The sequence below is a fragment of the Podarcis gaigeae genome (assembly GCF_964106915.1).
Source record: "Podarcis gaigeae genome assembly, chromosome: 5".
Lineage (NCBI taxonomy): Eukaryota > Metazoa > Chordata > Lepidosauria > Squamata > Lacertidae > Podarcis > Podarcis gaigeae.
Genome location: NC_139681.1, coordinates 21,469,212 through 21,491,464, shown reverse-complemented (window position 1 = coordinate 21,491,464; position 22,253 = coordinate 21,469,212). Strand labels below are relative to the sequence as shown.

General features: G+C 44.1%; 1 protein-coding gene and 1 long non-coding RNA gene across 5 annotated transcripts in view; one reads left to right on the top strand and one right to left on the bottom strand.

Moving 5' to 3' along the window:
• Positions 1–11,486, top strand: part of LOC310845426 — a 36,040-nt gene extending 24,554 nt beyond the window's left edge. Inside the window, exon 3 of the long non-coding RNA XR_014564705.1 lies at positions 11,039–11,486. This is a non-coding gene — a long non-coding RNA (uncharacterized lncRNA). The remainder of the gene's footprint in view (positions 1–11,038) is intronic.
• The window catches only part of RET (ret proto-oncogene), a 119,433-nt gene that overhangs the window by 88,627 nt on the left and 8,553 nt on the right, over positions 1–22,253 (bottom strand). The window contains exons 4-7 of one of the 4 annotated variants that reach the window (XM_083740270.1): positions 20,571–20,810; positions 6,223–6,485; positions 4,117–4,738; positions 1,145–1,662 (exon numbers count right to left, since the gene is read on the bottom strand). In XM_083740270.1, coding sequence (XP_083596396.1) covers positions 1,145–1,214 — 70 coding nt within the window. In that variant the 5' untranslated portion in view covers positions 1,215–1,662; positions 4,117–4,738; positions 6,223–6,485; positions 20,571–20,810. Of the gene's footprint in view, positions 1–1,144; positions 1,663–4,116; positions 4,739–6,222; positions 6,486–20,570; positions 20,811–21,651; positions 21,960–22,253 lie in introns of those variants that run through there. The other 3 variants (XM_083740271.1, XM_083740276.1, XM_083740274.1) reach the window with 3 other exon arrangements.

Genomic DNA, 22,253 nt, shown 5'->3' with positions numbered 1-22,253 from the left:
CAAACCAAACCCTCCTTTTTCCACTGTTTTTAACTGATGGCTATTTAAAACCACTGTGAACTGGTTTAAAATTGTTAATCACGACCCAGCATTCAGCAAACGATCCTCCTCTAGATTAGCCACTGATGTTTACCTGAAAAAAGGTATTCCTTTGTTTTGGCTTTTGTTATTTTGAATGATTTAAAGGGGACCCTCACCTCGGGAGAGTGCGAACAAGTTTCTTTACAACACACAAACTTTGATTTATTCACGTAAACATCAGAAACGCTTTGGCAAACACGGCCAGATGGAGGGGAGGAAGATAATGGCTTTTTCTGTTTGCCTTAGAAACTAAACAGCTGCAGGAAGCATCATCTGTGTGGCGAGCCAATAACTTTTCATCTTGTAGGCTCTTCCATTTATCAACCTGAAGCCAATTTAATTTGATGATGGCGGGGGGAGAGAGAGATTTTTTTAAAAAAAGATCTTTCACAAACTTTTAAAAAGTCATTCCCCATTTTTGCATCTTGATTTGTTTGAAATCAGGGTTTAGACACAAGAATGATGAGATTGTAAAAAGAAAAAGAAGAGTAAATCAAGAGCTAAATATCACAGGCATATTAAGGGGTGGGGTCGTTTCCGAGCACAGTCTGTCATCACCAGGAAGGGTGATGCGAGTAAAAGTTAAGCATTTTAAGACTGCAATCCGAAACACATTTCCTAAGACATAAGCCCCCTTCCCCAATACAGAGAACCTTATTTCCAAATAAACACACACGAAGTAGTCTGCAGTCCTATGCCTACTCAGTCAGGAGCAAGCCCCACTGAACTCCCTGGGACACACAACTCAATCCTATGTTTCTTCGGAAGCAGCACTTAGTTCAATGGGGCTTACTCCCGAGCAGGTGAGCTTCTTAGATTGGCTTCCTGCGACACGAGTAAACGTGCGTAAAACGGGGCTGCAACCCCCCCACGGATCTCAGCAGAGTAAAGCCGAGCAGGTGCTCAACGCTCTGCACAGAAATCCACGGGACGAGGAGCCAGCTGCACGTTTACATGGAAGCGCATCTCACTGAGAGTATATTCAATTACTGTAATGCGTTAACTTTGGCTGAATCGTGCCCTAAACCAGCGCGAAGAGAGTTTCCCCATCAGATCTACTTACCCTCGCATAGGACGGCGACACTTAACGCCCAACGGGCTAAAGGCATCTTTCCCCCTCGCAATAATCCCATCGTCTCTAACTTCTTCGACGGTAGGGAAGAAGTCTTGGCAAGGCTCTCTGGAGTTCAAACGTGCACGAGATAAGATAGTTCTCCGCGCTCCCTCCAAAGCAGGCGCCTGGGTCTTGGGTGGGGATGCAACAGTCCGCTCCTCAGTCAGGTCGCCCCATCCTCCGAAGGGTCTCCAGATCCCTTGCGGCTGCCAAACGCCAACAAAACCAAGGGCTCGACTGGAAAGGGGGGGGGGGGTTCCCGTCTGCTCCTGCCGGCCTGGGTCGCGAAGAGCCGCGCTTGGGGCGCCTCCCAGGTCTCTACTCTCCCCAGAAATCGAAAGAGAGGTAGAGACCCAGAAGCGCTTAGGGACGAAGCGGATTCAGCCCACCTGCCTAGGCAGCGCTGGCTCAACTCCCGTTGGTCTTTAGCCGCCCATCGGAGTCTACGGGGTGCTTCTTCATTGAATCTGGAAGAGGGTGAGGGGGGAGAGAGAGATTGGAGCGGGTTCAGATCGTGGTGGGGGAAAAAGTGGAAATTAAGATCTGCTCCTTTGCTTGCAAGGCGGCTGGCGCGCTCAGGAACTGCACGGCTGCATTGATCTTCTCCAAGTGCACTTTGCAGCGCCCCCTCCCAGGCTAAGGGGGGAAGGATGCCGCTCCGACGCCTCCCTCCAGCCGGGAATGGAAGGAGTTCAGTCGCTCTGCTCCGCAAGATCTAAGAGCAGCTCGGCTTTTGTGCTGAGCGAGGGGCGGTGGTGCTGCTGGCTGCCGCCTGGGGTGGTCTGGGCCAGCTGGGAACTTGCCTGGGTCCTTGCGGCGGAGCTGCCGTGCGCCTAATGAGGCTGCTGGCAGGCAGGCACAGAGCGAGCGAGCAGGGCTGTTCCCCCTCCTCGCCGTGGAGCTGCTGCGCGGATGGCTTGGTCCAGGCAGCAAATGGACAAGCCGCTCTCTTTCTCTCCCCCCCCCCCCAAGTTAATGAACAAATTGCAGCGGGGGGGGGGAGGAGTGTGAAACTGATCAGGGGGCAGGGCGCTTGGCTGCAGAGGCAGGAAGGGACCCACCGAAAGGGGGCCGAAAAAGAAAAACGGGGGGAGGGATCAAATCTCAAGAAAGGAGGGCAGATTCAAGGGGAAGCTCAGGACCGCTTTGCTACAGGTGCTGCTGCAAACTCCAGGTGTAGGAAGTTTGGGCGAGGGCGCCTAATGCAAAAGACCAGCATTTGGAAACGCAACTGGTCCTTGCATAATTTGCGCAACGTTTTAAAAACGAAAGCACCCAGCAGTTTGGAGATGGGGCGGCATCCATACAGCTTCCAGGCGCAGCGGCCGGGGACTTCGTCATCTGCTCCCTTCCCCGGGCTTGCTTGCAAGATAGCAGAAGCAGAGTGGAAGGCTTGGCTCTTGAAAAATGGCCGGAGGGGTTGGGGCAAGCCCAGAGCTGGGTGCGGAAGATTGGGCCTGCAAAATCGAGGCAAAAAGTAGGGATGGGGTTGAACAGGGAGGACATCCAAACAAACATGCAGAAAGGAGTTACTAAAAGATCTGGAGCAGGGCAGAGGGGCGGGGAAGAGAGGTGATAAAGCAACAGCTGCCTGTCCTCTGTAACTACATCTTAATACGAAGGTACCGATTTCAGAATAGTAACTTGCCCCGCCCTGGATACATTAAACATGCTGAATAATTAATTGCTGGGGAAACAGATATTTTTGTCTGATGGTGAGAGGATGCTTAAGGGTAGGCAAGCTACCTGGCAGATGCCCAAAGTAGCCTAGAATGTATGCCTGCAGCTGCTGCTTATTAGTGTAACACCACTTTTGAACCACAAATGAGGGGGGGGGGGGACTTTGCTCAACCTATTAGCTTTCCCAGCAAGCCATCAATACTCAGCTAAAAGCCCCAGCAAACGTTGCATGCATTGCGGAATGGAAGCACTTGAGTGCCTCACCCACTTCTGTTGCATAATGCCAACACCATCTCTGTAGTTCTCTCTGTGTACAATTTCTTCTTCGGGGGGAGAAAAGTTGGATGAACTTTCCACACTGAGACCTGTCCCTTTTTTTTTTAATATGTTGCAAGAGGTCGACAGGGCTTACTCTCAAGTTAAGTGTACTGGGGATTTTCACAAGCCTTAAGAATAAAAATTTAAAAATTGGTGTTCGAAAACACCTACATCATACAGGCACACTCATCAGAGATGAGTTCATATGCAGCAGCAAAACCAGCTTAGCTGCTGGTAGCAAGGGAAATGGCTCTACTCGCTTGGGTGAAGATCAATCCATAGGAATGCTTTTCGGCTTCTGGAAGTTTCAGATAACATTATACATTGCTTGCCCAGGAAGCATTACTTAAAAACTCTGCAAATGTTATGTTTATGTTCCCGAGAAACCCTAAGAGCAGCTACTAAAGCCACTCAGTATTATGGAGCCCTAAATGAATGCACACACCAGTAAGAATATGTTCATATCTGCAAGTATCCAGTCCAGGAATTCACAAAGTCTCTGTCATGATAAATAAATATAAGGAACTATTGGGTCCAGAGTAGCTTGAAAGCTGCATCTCTGCAGGATTTAATGCTCTGGGGTCCCTTACCCCACTCCAAGAACCTGGAAGGTGGGTAATTGAGCCATATGTCTGCATCATGTTCAATTCCATAATTCCCCACCCTCAGGTATGCCATAACTGCTCCTTCCCTTAAGGGAGTCTACAAGAGTCACCTCCCCTGAACTTGTCTCCTTCCAATCTGGAGTCATGAGAAGCATACAACACTTATAGTGTGAAAGAGTAAGAATTCCCCACACTTTGTATTTTTATGCTGTGCACCACCCTGAAATCTACTGATGAAGGGGAAGAAGAAGAAGAAGAAGAAGAAGAAGAAGAAGAAGAAGAAGAAGAAGAAGAAGAAGAAGAAGAAAGTATATTTGCCTTGTGGTGAGGAAGTATGTTTTGACTATCACAAGTTTGGAAAATTCTTCTCTGGCTGGCCTGACTGCTGATGCAAAACAAACCTAATGATGACATCAGTAATTTTACTGTCACTATTTGTCAGCAGCTCCTCTTGCTTTTGGACCACAAGTCTATCCAATTTTCAGAGCTATCTTGGAAACCGTTCTCGAGTGCTGCATTGGAATTGCACACACCATGTGCCAGATGAGCAATATCAGGTGATGCTGCTGTGCCTGAGTCAGTGATTACAAAATGTAGAATAGTCTTTTCTCATAACCAAGCAGCTATCTCTTCTTCCAATAAAACCAAGCTACCAGGAGTTATTGATTGCTTAAAAACAAATGGAGCATTTGCTGTGCCTTGTTACACTGTGGGTTGTGATCACTCCCTTCTCTGTGTATGCCTTGGAATGTTTCCTTTTTGGTTTCACTTTCATTTTGCCATCGCTCCTGTGTTGTAGAGTGATTCCTTCACTTGCTGTGTTGGCCAAGTCTTCTCTCTGCTTGGAATAAATGAAGGAGGTTGTGCTAGGTGTCTTTATGGCTGTAGACAATTTGCTGCTTCTGTGATTCCTCATGCAAGCACATGTCTGGAATCCCACCTGGGGGAAAGCAAATGGGGTAGATTTCCGATCAAAATCACCCTCTCCTAAAGCTGACTTTATTTTTTCTTTAGAACAGCCATTGTGGCTTCCTTTGTATACAACATATAGTCTGCCCCCAACCCCAACTCTCTGTTACGCTGTTTTCATTAGCCAAGTCTGTGGCAACTTTGCCCTCCTTGAAATATCTGAAGACTAGAATGACTTTTGCTTATTCAAGGAACACCTAGTGAACCTATTGATTGATCAGGGTTTATGAGCCTTTTGATTACTTTAGCACTACTTTCCTCCTTCCCACCCATGTATGTTGTGTGTTTCACATTGCAAGTCTGAAGGCAAGAACTGTCTCTTTACAGATTTTTGCAAGCTCTTTGGGAAAAGAGCAGGGTGAAAATGCTTTAAATAAACAACTTAAACACCCACCACAAAATCAGTAGAAAATGAGGACTTCATTCATGACACATTAAAAAACCAAATGGAGAATAACAGAAAATCTAAATCACAGACTATCTGAATGCAGTGTAGACATTTCCTGCAATGATCACAGCCATGTATCTGCTAATATCCTCTAGGCCTTCAGTCTATCATGTTTATGTGCCATTTAATCAGATCCAAAGGCTCCCATGGTTGGTCAATTCTCAGCCAATTTCATCATGTAGTAATGCCTGCATTGTTTGAGCAACTGAGGCATGGTAGGTGACTATACAGCCACCCATGATATATTTGTCTGACCAGTTAAACTGAGCTCAAGCAGTCTGAAAAGCCAATAAACCTCAAAGCTGCCCTAACAAATAATGAAGTTTGTTACTGACTCCATTTCTGGATCTCCGGCCTACATCCACAGACTGTGCTAGGCTCTGCATTAATCCACCAAGTTCTCTTCTGGCTCTACATAGGACTGACAACTCATCCTGAACCACAACTCCACCCCGAGAGGCTAGTTGTTGTTTACCACAGACGTTTGGAAAAGGTTGTAGCTCACTGGTAGAGTGCCTGCTTTGCATTCAGAAGATCTCAGGCTCGTTCCCCAGCAAGTTCAATTTCTGGTGCATTTCCCCATCCGGGTAATGCTGAAAATGTACCTTTATTTGCTAACCTTCACATCCACAACTCCATGCAAAGTAGCTAACTGCGGCAAAGTCTCCCCTGCCATACCTTTCATAAATAGCCCTAATCAATCAAGCCTGTTTCAGCTTCCTTCAATTTTATTTTAAAAAAGCAACAACAAGCATCATTTCCATTAATAGAAAATATTAGTCCATCCTGCAGTGCTTACCTAAGTAGCAAAAACATTAAACTTTGGAAGCATAAAATATAAATGATCTATATTGAGCAGTGAGGTCACTGCTGAATCATAGTCCTAGTCAAACGTAGGTCATAATGAAAGTACTAAAAAGCCTGCAGGTCATCATCTGGTCAAAACCTCTGCTCTACACAGAGATGGGCACTAAGAGGCCCATTGACTTCCCCAACGTAGAGCATACCTTGTCTGCTCGGAGAGAATGGATAGCTGGTTGGTTGAGGGAGCACACCAGAAGGAAACGGAAGCTCCCTGTGGGTCACAGAAGCATTCTTGAATCCAAGATAAAGCTATACCGATGGGAGGTGCAGTGCACAGAACCAGAAGAGACAGCCTTGCTTCCAGGAACTATGATGGAGTGACAAGGATTTGAGCCAATGTGATTGAAGCGTGGAGTGATGAATTTACATGCATTCACATTTTGCACAAATGGCTTCCTGCAGTCTCCTTAAAAAAGAAAAGAAAAAACAACCCAAAGTGAACTCAGCAACTCTGAGCGAGGACACAATAGTTTTCATTTATACTACTACAGTGATCCTCGGATGAAAGGTGGTATATAAATTTAATTAATAATAAAAATAACATTGAATAACAATGTATTGGGGTGGGGTGCCCAAAATACTTCACTTTCTTTCATTCATAAATAAAACAACCAACTAGCAATACAGATCAGCAGTTGGAGGGTCAGGCTGAAGAACAAATATAGCGGCTCACATAAAAGACCACTGAGTGGCTGTGTTTACATGTAATCATAATCCAAGAAAAATGGCTTTGTAAACCAAGCCAGAACTGCTTGCTGGTCTAAAACCATTCTTGTTGGCTTATGCATCCTGGCTTATTAGGGCAAATCAAACCACAATCCTAGACTCAGATGTAATGCTAAGCTATCCTCTTCCTGCTTTACCTGCCTGCACCAAAAGGGAAGCAAAGTGAGGAGTTCATGCACCATGCAGTTTTTTAAGCCAAGCTTCTTGGTTTACTGTTACAGGCCAATATGGGTGGTAAGTTCATGATTGAGCTGAGGCATAGTCCTAGTCCTTATGGAGGTTATACCTCTGAATTTCAGAACCTACCATGCCACTGTTCAGAACTTCAGAAATGTGGGTAGCAGCTCACATGATTGTATGTTCCTGCTTTCAAAAACCTTATCTTCATAAATAAAACTAGCATGTTAAGTAGAAGGCCAGCACCTCTGTCTTGAAATCAGCTTTCCAGCTATCTATTTGATGCTTTCCGAGAAACGTTCCCTCTTGTAATCAACGCTGTCTCTACAATGTAGGAAAACTTCCCACTATCTACAAAACACTGTTGCTCACCATCCTCTGCTCACACCTAACTTCTAGAAAACAGAGCTCTCTCTCAGTGGCGTAGCGTGGGGGTGCAGGGGGGGCCGGCTGCACCGGGCGCAACATCTGGGGGTTAGGGTTATGGGGCGCAAATCCACGGGTTAGGGGGCACAAATTACTTGCCTTGCCCTGGGTGCTGACAATCCACGCTACGCCACTGCTCTCTCTATTTCTTTCCATCACAGTTATATAGCAAAAAAAAAAAAAAAAAAATCACACCCACCAAATTACAAAGATAAAAGTTATTGCAAACAATGGCTGCTAATTTTGCCCATTGGTTTGCAGTTTGGCAGGTGACATAACCCACAAAGCCCACAGACTTCCTGTGCTGTGTTGGCTTCATATCCCAATCAACAATGAGAACAGCATGAAGGAACTTTCTCTACATTCCCAGTCCTGCTTAGCTGCCTTCCTTGGAGGCCCCAGTCTGGCCCCAACACAGAGAAACATCCCTGCCTTCCCCAGGTTATGCCCTCTAATGTTTTTTTGGATAATAATAATAATAATAATAATAATAATAATAATAATAATTTATACCCCGCCCATCTGGCTGGGCCTCCCCAGCCACTCTGGGCAGCTTCCATAGAAACCAAAAATACACTAAAATATCACATGTTAAAAACTTCCCTGAACAGGGCTGCCTTAAGATGTCTTACGAATGTCAGGTAGTTGTTTATCGCTTTGACATCTGCTGGAAGGGCGTTCCACAGGGCGGGCACCACTACCGAGTAGGCCCTCTGCCTGGTTCCCTGTAGCTTTGCTTCTCGCAATGAGGGAACCGCCAGAAGGCCCTCGGCGCTGGACCTCAGCGTCCGGACAGAACAATGGGGTGGAGACGCTCCTTCAGGTATACTGGACCGAGGCCGTTTAGGGCTTTAAAGGTCAGCACCAACACTTTGAATTGTGCTCGGAAACGTACTGGGAGCCATTGTAGGTCTTTCAAGACCGGTGTTATATGGTCTCGGCGGCTGCCCCCAGTCACCAGTCTAGCTGCCGCATTCTGGATTAGTTGTAGTTTCCGAGTCACCTTCAAAGGTAGCCCCACGTAGAGCGCATTGCAGTAGTCCAAGCGGGAGATAACCAGAGCATGCACCACTCTGGCGAGACAGTCCGCAGGCAGATAGGGTCTCAGCCTACGTACCAGATGGAGCTGGTAAACAGCTGCCCTGGACACAGATTTGACCTGTGCCTCCATGGACAGCTGTGTGGATACACTATGCCAGTAGGGCCCAAATGCTCTAGGCTGCATTTCTATATTCTTTCATGAGACTTACTTCAACGTTGACATAGGCTGCAGTCCTGTGCATAGATACTGAGAATAAATTCCACTGAACTTAAAGCCACCCACACCATTAACCTTGAAGGCTTTCGTTTAAGTTGTGCCCTTGGGTAAGGAAGCCCAGGGTCCTTACAAATGCTGAAAGTGCTCATATAAAATAGTTTTTTGCATTCAAGAAAGATTTGCTTGCTTATTTTTGCATGCTGGGAGTCTGTAGAGACAGTCTGAGAGCTGGAAATTAACAGAGCAGGAAAGGTAGAAACTAATGAATCTCTATCAGGATAATAATGTAGGAAAGAGAACACGCAGGCAAAATATGCCTCAAATCAATGGTTTGCATAGAAATGTTTTACTCTTAATTGATCTTGTTCTTGAATCATTTTTTTTTAAGAATATCAACCCATAAATGAATCAGTATGGGTGTCATCTAAAACTAAAGAAAAATTGAATGAAACGAATGAAAAGGCTTTTCAAAGACATGGGGACCAATACATTTGGGCTGAGGCAGGGTTGTTCACCCATGAGGCAAGGTGAGGAGACCACTTCAGGCAACAGGCTCTACAGAGGCAGCAGATCTAGCCACCAATGAATGCACCAATAGCAGCAGTGCAATCCTTGGTGATCAGACCTCTCCCTGCCCTGCTCCAGTTCCACCTCTACAGTGGCCTCTTGGCCAATAGGAGGCACTGTGAGTCCCCTCCCACTCTTGTTCCCAATGTATATCTTTATCCCCGCCCCACTTGTTCCTGATGTAGCTATTCATTTACCCCTTCTTCCCTGGTGGGAGAGGGGGTGCCATTTTGTGGTTAGCCTCAGGTACCAACAAGTCTTGAGCTCTAGACAAAGGTCCTAGAATTTTTCATCCCAAAACTTTTTAAACTACCATAATCAGGGCCAGCCCAAGACATTTTGCTGCCTGAAAATACAATTTAGCAAAATAGCATGCCAGAGTTTATACTGAGCCTAATAAGGCCTCATGCCTAATGTTTATTTCAAGTTTGGGTTGCCCCCAGAAGAAGTTTAAATGACGTGCAAAGCAAACCTAAGTGGGCTGGTGAAGTGGCAGATGACCCAAAGCTCTGCTGTCTTACACCAACCATGGTGGATGGCTTGAGTGTTTCTTGCCCATACAGTGTTACCTCGGGTTCAGAACTTAATTCATTCTGGAGGTCTGTTGTTAACCTGAAACTGTTCTTAACCTGAGGTACCACTTTAGCTAATGGGGCCTCCCGCTGCAATTTCTGTTCTCATCCTGAAGCAAAGTTCTTAACCCGAGGTACTATTTCTGGGTGAGCAGAGTCTCTAACCTGAAGCATCTGTAACCTGAAGGTACCACTGTATTTCAACTTTTTCTCACTATTGAGAGAGAGGGAATGGGGGAGCATCTGTGCTACCCCCAGGCTAAAGTTGGTAATGAACCAAACACGGGGGCCCATTGGGGGAATGAAGAGGCTTTGGATCCAGCAAATCCAAGGCTGCGTCTGCTTCCAGAACATCCCATTCCCAAGCCAAACCTTGGCTACCACCAGCAAAAACACCGCAAGATCTATGCCATTGTAGCTTTCCATGGATGTAATGGGTGGGAAACTTGCCACAACATGCATTTACGCCGCCACAAAAAAAATCACATCAACAGTGAAGGGGATATCCACCCAATCCTCATGCCTAGCAGATCTGGGGTTCATGGTTGTGCTCATGGTTATGTAGTTATTTCCCTACAATTTATACCTCAAGACCACAATTTAAGCAAGTCCTACAACAAAGCAACTCTCATGATGCCAAGCAGTTTTGGATCTGGTCACAGTACTTGCATGGGGGGACCAGTAAGGGCCCCCATCTACACTGCCCTGAGAGCCACGAAAGAAAACAAAATAAAAGTGTGCTTTTTTAAAAAAAAAAGGCGATTGCAGAAAACTCGGTGGAATTACTCAGGGAATCTAAACGGGATAGTTTTTAATGTTTCATTATTGAAGTGTTTGTCACAGGGGAGAGTTGCTCCCCCTACTCTGAGATATGAAGGCTGCGCTATCGATTAGGATTCATCATTGAATTTTGACAAACTCTTTGTCACACTGTAACTCGTTTTGTGATAAATAATATCTTGCTAAGGAAAGATGAGACAACAGTAATAGAACAGATGGGTTCAATCTTTTCAGCAGAGACTTGGAAAAAAGACAATGAAAGGAAATGTATTGTAGTAGAAGGGAAATCATTCTAGCGAGAAGAATTATTTTCATTCAAAATGTCCTTAGTAGTCAGGCTAACTGAGCATTTTAAAGTAATTCTCACTGTCATTAAACAGACAGTTTTAAGTATGCATACACTGAAATGATTCCATATGTGCAAATGAATAACTGCTATTTTCCACCCTTTAGGAGAGACAGCAAATATTTTGTGGCTCTCCATCCACCTGGCTTGGCGCTACCAGCTCCACCATATTCCCCATGCAGCCAAGTTGCTCCTCTTCCCTCACTCCTACACCACAACACCTGCACAATTCCTTTGGTGTCTACTCACTGCAAGGAAACATTCAAAATCCATCCAGTTTCCTTGAAAGCAGCCTATCCTTTTGACATTGCAAAGCCAAAGTCCCTCCTTGTCATCTCATCACAATCTTTGGAGTCTCTTCTTCACCCTCAGTAAATCAGAAGAACCTTAAGTGCCTCCAGACTGTTGCTATTCTGGGGTGGCGTTCAATCATATGCCAGCAAATTTGGGTTACGAATTTATGGTTTATTGCATGACTTTCCCAGAAGATGGGACTTTTTGCTTGAAGGAAAGTGATGAGGAAATTCAAGGAAAATAAACCCTGCTTTGCTGTGATGTCGTCTAGCCCCCCCAGATATAAATCAAGTGATTGCTCATTAAATAGCTGTCACCTTGTCTCTGCACAAACAAATCAGTATGAAATGTCATTAAACAGGCCATCTGGAGGTACCCTTTATGAGGTGATAGGGATTCCCAATTCTAACTTGTGTACATTGTTGAGAACCATAAGAGTATCATTTCAGGTTGTCCTTAAAATGTTATACTCTTTGAACTGAAGCATTGTGAAGAAATATTTTTAAAATCAGCACAAAATGGTGAAATGGCAGCCCTCATTTATTTTATCTGTAAGAACAAAACCCATTGCTTAATTCTACAACAATGTAATGTGTCCCCCCCCCAAAAAAAAAAACCAGGAGTGAAATCTGATATTTTTCTGTAGGCTGCTTTCTATAATTAATCACACTTGTATCTCACTCTTCCTCCAAGGAGCTCAGATAGCTTGTATGGGTTTCTTCCCCATTCTCACAAAGACAATGTGAAGTAAGCTGGGCTGTAAGATAGTGACTGGCCCAAGGTCTGCCTATGAGCTTCATGGATGAATAAGGATTTGAAAATTCACACTAGCTCGTTACATGACTTGAGGACTCATTTATTTCTGCACTGTGAGTGCAGATCAATCAAATCGTTGTACTTTTGTTTTTAAAAATTACACAAGTTGCCTTGTATGATGCTGTGTTTTAAACGCTGAAGCTGTTAATGGGTGCTTGCTAATTTTGATCACAGACTTTGCTGTGCAGCATGATAACTGCAGTGCAACATGCCGAGGAATTTCCTTACGTTGCTATAATGTACTCAGTTTTGTCTTAAATATCTTGCCAAAATAAATTTTCATTGGTTCATCCAATGCCAATAATTTACATTTATGAGCATTTGCTGTTGCTCATTAAACTGTTAATCCCTTTATTGTTATTGTATTGCCTTTAAGTTTTTGATGCAGAACTAATAAACCTGACCTGAAACCTGTACAGTTAGATGTTTATGGAATAACAATCATATTTTGGCTCCCACAGCTTATGACCATAAGAAACATGCATTCATCCTGATCTAGCAAGAGGGATTGTCACTGTGTACACCAGAACCCATGAAGACTAATTGCATAGGAAGCATTACTACCACCAAACAGTTGCATGAGGTAGCTGTGAATAGAAAACACCACTAGCTCATTTAGGGATGAATATAGAGAGCATCCATATGATGAATCCTTGTGGGGATTCAAATGTGCATCCTTTGATAATCTAAAACAAACAAACCCTAAGCATCACTTGGATTACATAAATGCACCACAAACTACCATTTTATAGACCAGTGTTTCCCAACCTTGTGCCTCCAGATGTTTTTGGCCTACAACTCCCATCATCCCTGACCACTGGTCTTGCTAGCTAGGGATGATGGGAGTTGTAGGCCAAAAACATCTGGAGGCACAAGGTTGGGAAACACTGTTATAGACACACTCTGCTCATATCCTTCATACTCACTACTAATAGCTATTTGAAATACATGCTTGTTACTTCTCCAACATGTACACCAAGTCACATATGCTCTTTAATTATCATTAAAGAATCTTCCTCCCCTTTAACTCGATGCACATTACATACTGCTATTTACAGTGTTCTTTTCCCACTTTAAATGTCACCATCCTTTTCTCCAGCCCATATAGATTCAGATACAATCCCACAAGTTTCTTTTTTGGGTTCCCCCACGCACTGCCAAGTTTTCCTGCTCTTTTAACAAGAGGTTTTAAAACGTTGTTTTTGTTGCTAAGCTTTATTGTTTGTGGTATTTTATTACCATTATATTTCATGTTAAACCCACCCTGGTATTATGGATAAAGAGTGTGACAGAAATTGAGTAAGTAAACAAATGAATTTCCTTCAGCATTCCTTCTCTTTAGCACTGACACCACTGTGCTCTTCAGTGAAATCGATACTGTCAGGTGAAAAAGGAGAGACATCCATACTGGTCAAACTGACTAGGTTTCCTCACCACACTTCTGTATGGGGGAAGAAGTTAAGGTGTGGAAAAGCCACTCACAAATACATTTGGCTCTATGGAAAGAATGGCGGGATGAGGACTAAAAATGTGCCAACGGTGGGGTAGAGGCTTAAAATGTCTTTAAGTGACGTGTTTTGTTTTTTGTTTTTTGTTTTTTGAAAAAACCACTTAGGTAATGAGCTCGTTTTTAAAAAAATTCTTAGGGATTCCATGAGGTAATGTTACATGTAAAGTTATGCCTCACCCAAGCAGTGCTAAGTACACTGTGACAGCTAAAAACAAAGAACTCTGCAACCACAAGAGAGAAATCCCATCTCTGCTTCTCTAGAGGCAGCGGCAGAGCAAGGCAATTGGGCCCAGGGGTGGGGCCAGCTGCCCATGGGGGTGGGGTGAACCAGGGCAGGGCACCCCGTGGGGCCTCTGAGGAGTCTGCCTGCCTCCTCCCAGTAAGCTGCCCTACAGGTGAGGGGGGTGGCGGGTGGACCCTTTGGGGCAGCATGGAGCCGGCGGGCGCCTAAGCCACCGCGTCACTCCCAGGAGAGACGCATGGCTCAGGCACACTGCAGGTCCCTCAGTGAGTGCCACCCGGCATTTTGTCACCCCCCTCAGTGGTGACACCCGGGGCGACTCACCCCCACCACACACCCCTTTCTCCACCCCTGTCTAGAGGGTTACAGAATTAAGGGCAAGGCATACCAGATTAGATTTTGCCCTTGAGTCTTTACAGGCAGGTCCCATCTCCATTGTACATTTAAAGCAGTATCATACCACTTTAAAGAATCACGGCTTCCCCCAAAGAATACGGTGAATTGAATTTTGCTAAGAGTGCTGAGAGTTGTTGGGAGGCTCCCATTCCCCTCACAGAGCTACTATTTTCAGGGTTCTCTGTGAAGAATGAGGGATCATTAAGCCGCTCTGCCATTTGTAGCTCTGTGAGGGGAATGTGCATCTCATTACCAGGGCCAGCCCACCCACATGAGGCAAGGTGAGGAGACTGCCTCAGGCGGCAAGATCCATAGGGGCAGCAGATCCAGCCTCCAAGGAATACATACCCGTGATATGAATCTGCCGTTTCCTCAGGAGGCCTGCTAATGCTAATGCTACCTCTACAGTGGCCTCTGGGTGAATTGAAAGCACTGCTGCTGTCCTCCCACCAAACACACTGATTGAGGGGGCCGGGGCAGCGCTACATGATGTCAGGCTGCTGCAGAATTTGAAAAAAATTGAAAAATTTGCGGGGGCTCTCAACCCTCCCCAATGGCACGCCTACCTCCCACCCTTGTTGCAATCTAGATCTATTTCCTCCTTGTTCCTGATGTAGATCTTCACTCTTGGCAGGAAGGGGGGGGCACAACATTTTGTGGTTCTCCTCAGGTTCCAAAATGTCTTCGGCCAGCCCCGCTCCTTAAAACTCTAAGCACCCTTAACACAAACTACTTAAGTTTGTGGACATCAGAGTTTGGAATTAGAAAGGAACCTGGGGAGTGGGAATCCACAAGGAACAGAACTAGGGGAAGGGAATTGAGACCAAAGAACTTGATGCCTTTGCTCATTTTCTGTTTCCTACAACTAATCGAACACGGGAGGTGTGGATGGAGCTCTGACTATGCTTTCTCTGCCATCCACCCCACTCATGTCAGCAGCACTAAATGAGCCCTCCCTTCCTGAAGTGATTGTTGGGGAGAAAAGGGGTTGGCCACAGAGAAAGTGTGCCAAAGTTTGTTTCTGGCCCCATCCCATGTTTGGCATCGGCAGTGTCCACACAACCGCCATCCAGAGACACAGGCAAATGCAACTAAAGTAACTGTGCTAAACCCAAACTCTAGGAACCTTTTAAGAAACCGGTAAACTTACATTGTTCTGCCAAGCCTATGACTGAGCAGACCACTATATATATTATTTTTACTGTAAAGGTTTTAAGGCCTTATTGCTGTTTTATTTTATTGATTTCCTAGTTTTTATTGGACTTAGTATTTATAGTCTTGACTAATATTTTAGGCATGATTTTTATTGTTGTAAGCTTCCTTGAGAGTCTTAGCAGGCTAGTTAGTGGGGTAGATGTTCAAAGCAATATATTTTAAATCCTAGTATAAACTAGAAGGTGTTTTGAGTGCAAACATATGAACAGATTGCCTATACAGTGGTACCTTGGTTGTCAAACTTTACCTGTTCCAGGAATCCGTTCGACTCCTGGAACCATTCAAAAACCAAGTCGCGGCTTCCTGCACTCAGCCGGAAGCCGTGGAAGCCATGTCAGACATTCGGCTTCCAAAAAACATTCACAAACCAGAACACTTCCGGCTTTCGAGAGCCAAGCCATTCAACAACCAAGGTACCACTGTAGAAGTAGACTTTGTTTGGATAAATATATTGATATCTGAAACAAGTTTATACAACATATAGAAGGTTATTATGGATAATAATATGACATATCTATTCAATAATCTATAGAAATGAAATTGATGTTACATATTGTAAAACAATTCCGTAAAGTAGGTTAGGCTAAGTGATGGTGACTGGCCCAAGGTCACCCAGTGAGCTTCATGGCTGAGTGGAGATTCAAACCCAGGTCTCCCAGTACTCTAACCATTACACCACACTGGCTCTCATATCCACTGACGGCAGTTTAGATCTAGTCCTTTTCAGTTACAGTAGTTCACACACTGAAGGTTTGGAACCAGACTAAGTCAGCTGAATTTAGGCCACAAATTAGTCATGACCTAAACTCTCAGTGATGTGGGCCACAATCCAGTTCAGTTAGCTTTCGTCACGCCAACAATTCCAAAGAGCTCCAATTTGGTGTTGAATTGTAACCAAAGCACAGAGCAATGAAGTGTGAAGAAATTAAGTGATTATTGCATATACAGTGGTACCTCTGGATGCGAACGGGATCTATTCCAGAGCCCTGTTCACATCCAGAAGCAAAAGCAACCCGCATCCGCACATCTGTGCGTGCCGCGATTTGCCACTTCTGCGCATGCGCGTGATGTTATTTTGACCGTCTGCACATGCACAAGCGGCAAAACCCGGAAGTAACACACTCCGTTACTTCCGGGTCGCCACAGCGCGCAACCCGAAAATACTTATCCCAAAGCTACTTCAACCCGAGGTATGACTGTACATGAAATGGGTGTGTTTTTTTCCCTTTAGAGAAATAGGAATTCAGTCTAACTAATGGGTAAAATCCATGAGGAACAGAGCTAACATTAATATTATTTATGTCCACGAACATAAAGTTCATAAAGGAAAGATAACATCTTCTGGAATAAAATTTAATTTTGATACTATAGGAATTTGTATAAAAATATCAGACTGAGGACTTATAGGGGACTAACCTGTAAGTTAACACGCAATGGGTTCTATTATTTCTTGAAGCTGATTTACATTCTTCACCATATGTTTCAAAAACTTAATCAATAAAAGATTAGACTGCCTTTAAAAAATCCACAGGCATGCTAAAAGGCACCTGTTAAAATATATGGTGCTCTGATGATTAAAAACAAAGAGAGAATTCTTGTCTGCAACCAGGTCATATCTTAGTCTTAAGAGGAAAAGAAGAAGACTAGCAAGGCCTTATTTGTGTCGTTCTTTTTTTTTTAAGATAACAGACCCAAATCCAAAACAGACCTACACTTCATTAAAGCCCATTGAAACAAATGGGTTTAAGTAAGCATAACTTTGTGATGGATTTAGACAATAACTTTCCTATATGTGTGTACACACACACTATAATCTCCAACTGCCCCCAACATGCTAGGACCATCACTAAAACCCTTAAGGCACCACGGCTTCTCACTACGTTATACACGATCCAGATTTCTGCAAGTGGTGAAAGGATGTGGGGAAGGGCAGGGTGTGCAGAAGGACCCGTAGGAAGGGGAAGGGCACCAGCTGCCGCCGCTGTATTCCTGCACTCCACCAGCCAGTACTGCTCAACGAATCCAAGTACAGTGACTGCGGCAGCAGGGGCAGCCTAAGGGGGCGTGGCTTGTGCAGGCACACAGATGCCCTCCCCCAGTCATAGCTGCAGACCATAGAAACTATTATGCTTGTGCAGAAGTGCTGCCTTGAAAACATCTGGCACAGGTGCCTCTTCTGAAGCCCAAGGCAGGCAGTGTGGGATATTTAGTGAAACCAACAATTCATGCTTTGCTAGATAATCACACGATGATTTATATATTCTCCTACCTGCCTGGGCACAACCTCTGTCTCTTTTTCATCACTTTCCACCAAGCCAGAAATGTGAGAATATCTGCTGAGTCTGAGCTAAATGCTCTGATTGCATTTTAAGCTAGACTTAAGTATGTCTTTGTAACCGGATTACCATTTTAAGCCTGCCTGAACAAAGCTGCCTGTCTGTTACTCTTCAACAAGTATTCTGAGTGAATAAATGTTATTTTTACCTTTTACAAGACTGTGTGGTTATTGTTTTAAGGGGGAGAAAAGGGGAAAATACCAAGATAATTCAGCCTGCCTTAAAACTTTTTGGATTACTTAAACTAAAAGGCTAAGACTAGCCTATCTAAGCTTACCTTTTAAGCTGCAAAGGGATGGCACTCTGGTGAACTCACAAACAGGAGGAAGGAAGGAAGGATAGTGTCTAATACATATATCCTCTCCTAGCATCTATTCACATTCCAACAGGCTGAAGCAAGCCTCACAGTTTAACATATATCATCTAAGGCTCCAGCAAATAACCAGGACAATTGCCTGTATGGCATTGTTACATACTCCTCTTGGTAACAGTTGTTGGAGCAGCTCAGCCAACCCTGCCCTTTTCCCACATTTTCCATCAGCAGTGTGCATATATTGTATTTTTCTGTGTATAAGGCGCCCCATGTATAAGACGCCCCCTATTTTGGGAGACTCCAAATTAAGAAAACACCCCTCAGCACTACCCATGCATAAGATGAGCCCCAATTTTAAACCTAATTTTTTTGTTTTAAAAAACCTAGTCTTATACACGGAAAAATACGATATATGGGGTGCAGGGCAGGGGACACTGATGCAGAATAGAATGAATATTTTCATGTGAGGAATGTTGGAGAGTATGGCACACAATAATATTTATAAATAAGACAGGCTCCCATCTGGGTCAATTGGCCAATAGCAGATAAACTGATTTCTGTACATTAGCCATGTCCCTCTAGACATAAAAGCTGTGCCCTGCATAAATGAACTTCCTCCAAACCTGCCAACATTGTCAAATGCTCATTGTGATGACACCACTAGTCATGCTTTGTGAGGCATCTCAGCAAGTTCTGGGTGTTCCACATGCTAAGCATGTGGAAAATCTTCCAGTTCTGATGCTTCTGTGCAGTTAAAACTCTGTATTTGGTCAGGGATTGTCTGCATTGGGCTTACCCCTCAACCCATTTCCACATCAGTTTGGTGCACAGTTCTCACAGCTTATTTTCCCTCCCTTCTTGAGTCTTTATATGAAAACAATCCCTGCAGTTTGATAACACAGTATTTGGCTTGGGTGAAAAATTGCCTCAGGATAAAGCAGGCATTAGCCATACCAAGAAATCAATTCAGCAGTGAGGATTTTTATTATTCAATCATGTAAGTAATTAAAACCATTGATTGATGGTATGGCAACACAGCTGAAGCTCTCTCACTCATGCCCCAGCAGAATGGTTTGCACCCCCTATTCTCATCTGCGAAACAGCACATGGGTCCACTGATAATATTTCCCTAACTTATACTGTACACATCTGCAACTCTCAGCAAAAACACGGGACCCAATCACTCAAGAAGCCATCTTATTAGGGATATAGACACCTGTAAATAAATGTACCACTACTGTGGAACTGCCATCAAATCATTTGAAATTTCCCCAATTCTACTGCCTTAATGTTTCCTGCTTGGCAGGGGGTTGAACTCGATGGCCCTTGTGGTCTCTTCCAACTCTATGATTCTATGATTCTATGAATGTCATCCATCACCACCACCCCTATATTTTGCTGAAAGCTGCCCTGGTTTTTGTTCTGCCATAGCCCATTGTGGCTTACTTTATAAGCAAAGAGCATGCATTTCAGTCAAGGACCAACCAGCAAAACATAACAGTCCTACAACAGGGCATCAACAGTTAAGAAAAAACCTCAAGAGCTACAGCATATGAGCTGTCAGCTTACACCAGGATTAGGGATCCTCTGGCCCTTCAGATGCTGTTAGACTAGAATTTCCATCACCTTGAACCATGCTAGCTAAGGCTGATAGTAGCTGGGAGTTCCCCATCCTTGGCTAGATCAGGGGAAAAGGCTAAAAACTGAAGACCTGAAACTCACGCCTACAACATTTTTGAAAAGCACCCCCCCCCCCAAATGGTGATAATAAATTGCCAGGGATATGTCAGAATAATTAAGTGGGGCAACTGAACCTTATACTAGATCTATTAACTGTACAGTGGTACCTCGGGTTAAGTACTTAATTCGTTCCGGAGGTCTGTTCTTAACCTGAAACTGTTCTTAACCTGAAGCACCACTTTAGCTAATGGGGCCTCCTGCTGCTGCCGCTGCGCCACCGTAGCCTGATTTCTGTTCTTATCCTGAAGCAAAGTTCTTAACCTGAAGCACTATTTCTGGGTTAGCGGAGTCTGTAACCTGAAGCATATGTAACCCGAAGTACCATTTGGTTTCATAAAATGTGTAGGTCCCTGCTCCCAAAAAAAGGTTCTATTTTGCAAGCATAAATATTGCAAAATATTGAGAAAGCCCTAATATCATTCCATCTATTGATACTTGGCTACCAGAGTAGACCCAGGTACAAATGAATATAGCCAACAAAAAAGTACCGGAAGGTTACTGTTTTGGTACTGTAATTATCCCAATTGTTTAGTCAAGCTGCACATATTATCTATGGTGTAGCTGTCTCTTATTTCTTTCCCTAGACTGCAGCAATACAACCCTGCAGCATGGAAACAATTGCTGTGCTGTGAGCATCACTACTGTATCTACCTTCTGTGTTTCTGTAGCACTGTGCCAGTCAGTATGATAATACAACAAGTCAGACTTGGATCCGAAACAAAAGAATTCCCGTGAACAGATGCTGGATATCAATGGAGTTTGGGTTGTGTCTTTTTACCTGAGTTTAAGCCAAGACGTATAAATCATCATTGCAGCTTTTTCGTTCCATTTCTTCTACTTCTTCCTGGCAATGCACTTAGACATGCAAAGTCTTAAAATGACGACATCTTCCTCTCCTGTGCGTTGACTTCAAGTAATTAAAGCTATAATAGGTCTCTCTGTGAGTTGTCAGCTTTTCAGGCAAGGCTTCCTCAAAAACTGATGGTGGGGGTGGGGTCTGAGCATGTATAAAGAGGGGCTGGGGAGGAGAAGAGAAAGGTTATATCAGGCCTGTTTTAATATAATGAAAGGGAGTGGCATATTTCCAGATATAGTAACTAAAACCAATACAAAAAGAGAGGTTTTAGTTTGTTCTCAGAGGACAGTATCAAGATAACATTTCTAATTTGAATGTTTCACTCTGTTTTAGGCCCCTTCTGTTCTCCTCTTTCCCAACCTCAGAGCCAAACATATTTTTCCACATATGGAAATGTAGTAGACTCAGAGCCTCATTGGTCCCCATTATTGAAATACCCGATAGTCACTGAAAGTTGAGAAAGAGATTATAGATATTGGGGTTTATGCTTTATTTGAACCTTTCATATGCAGCTGTAGAAAGCAGATCCAGCTGAGCCCAAGGGTGATGTGTTCTTCTGCAATGAGTATTCCAAAATATCTGCTAAGGGATGCGAAATCATAATCCCAGCAAGCCCTGGGACTGGGGGCTAGAGAGACTGGGGGCTAGAGCAAGCACTGGGACTGCTTCCTCTTCTGAGAAGATCCCATCCACCTTAGGCTTTGGGATCCGGCAGATCCTGGCACTGTGCTGGCATATGGCATGTTTCTGTGCATATTTGGTGTGCTCCTGGGAGCGTATGGAGGGAGAGACTACCAGGACATCATTTGAGTAGCAGTTATCATAAGATGCCCATTGGTTTCCTTGACCTTGCAAAAATGGGACATATAACCATATCCACTCTTCTTTGTGCTATGTTTCATGAAATACATTTTTTAAAAATAGCATCATATGTTCCTCAGCATTGATACAATGCATTGTGGGAATTATTTTGGGAAGCCTACTCAATTGAAACCAATTTAACTGCCAACGATTCTCCATCAAGAGGAATTTTCATATGAAACTATTATTCATCATGTTTGCCCAGGAGAACAGGCAGCCCTTATCCCAACTTTTCAAGGTTATTTTCAGAAGTCTGCTTCCTGCTGGCTGTACCTCCACCATCCACCACCTAAACACACCAAAAAGAAAAACAAGAAATAGTTCCTCTTTTTTGTCAAAAGAAAAGAAAAATGCTGTTTTCCTTCCCAGAAACTTCTCCCGCAGCACATACAGCCAGGCTGTCCAGGAGCAGTGAATTCTCTCAACCTACAGTCTGTTTAAAAACCAACTGCTTCTATCACCTGAGAATAGAATCTATGCAAATCTGTACAGTCAAATCTTTGCAAATCTATACAGAGTGGAATTTTCAGTCAACGGCCCAATAATGCTCAATATATGTAAACCAGTCAGCCTTACTTGTGAGCTTGTGAGTTTCACTAAAGTAAAAGGCAATGGTCACATTGCTTGATTTTATTACTCCTCCTGTTCCTCACTAATGGCATCTGATTGGATTTGGGAAAAGTCAGTGGCAGCTACAGCTGCCAACTTTCTACAAAGCACTGTAGCTGTCTCTTTGGCAGACAT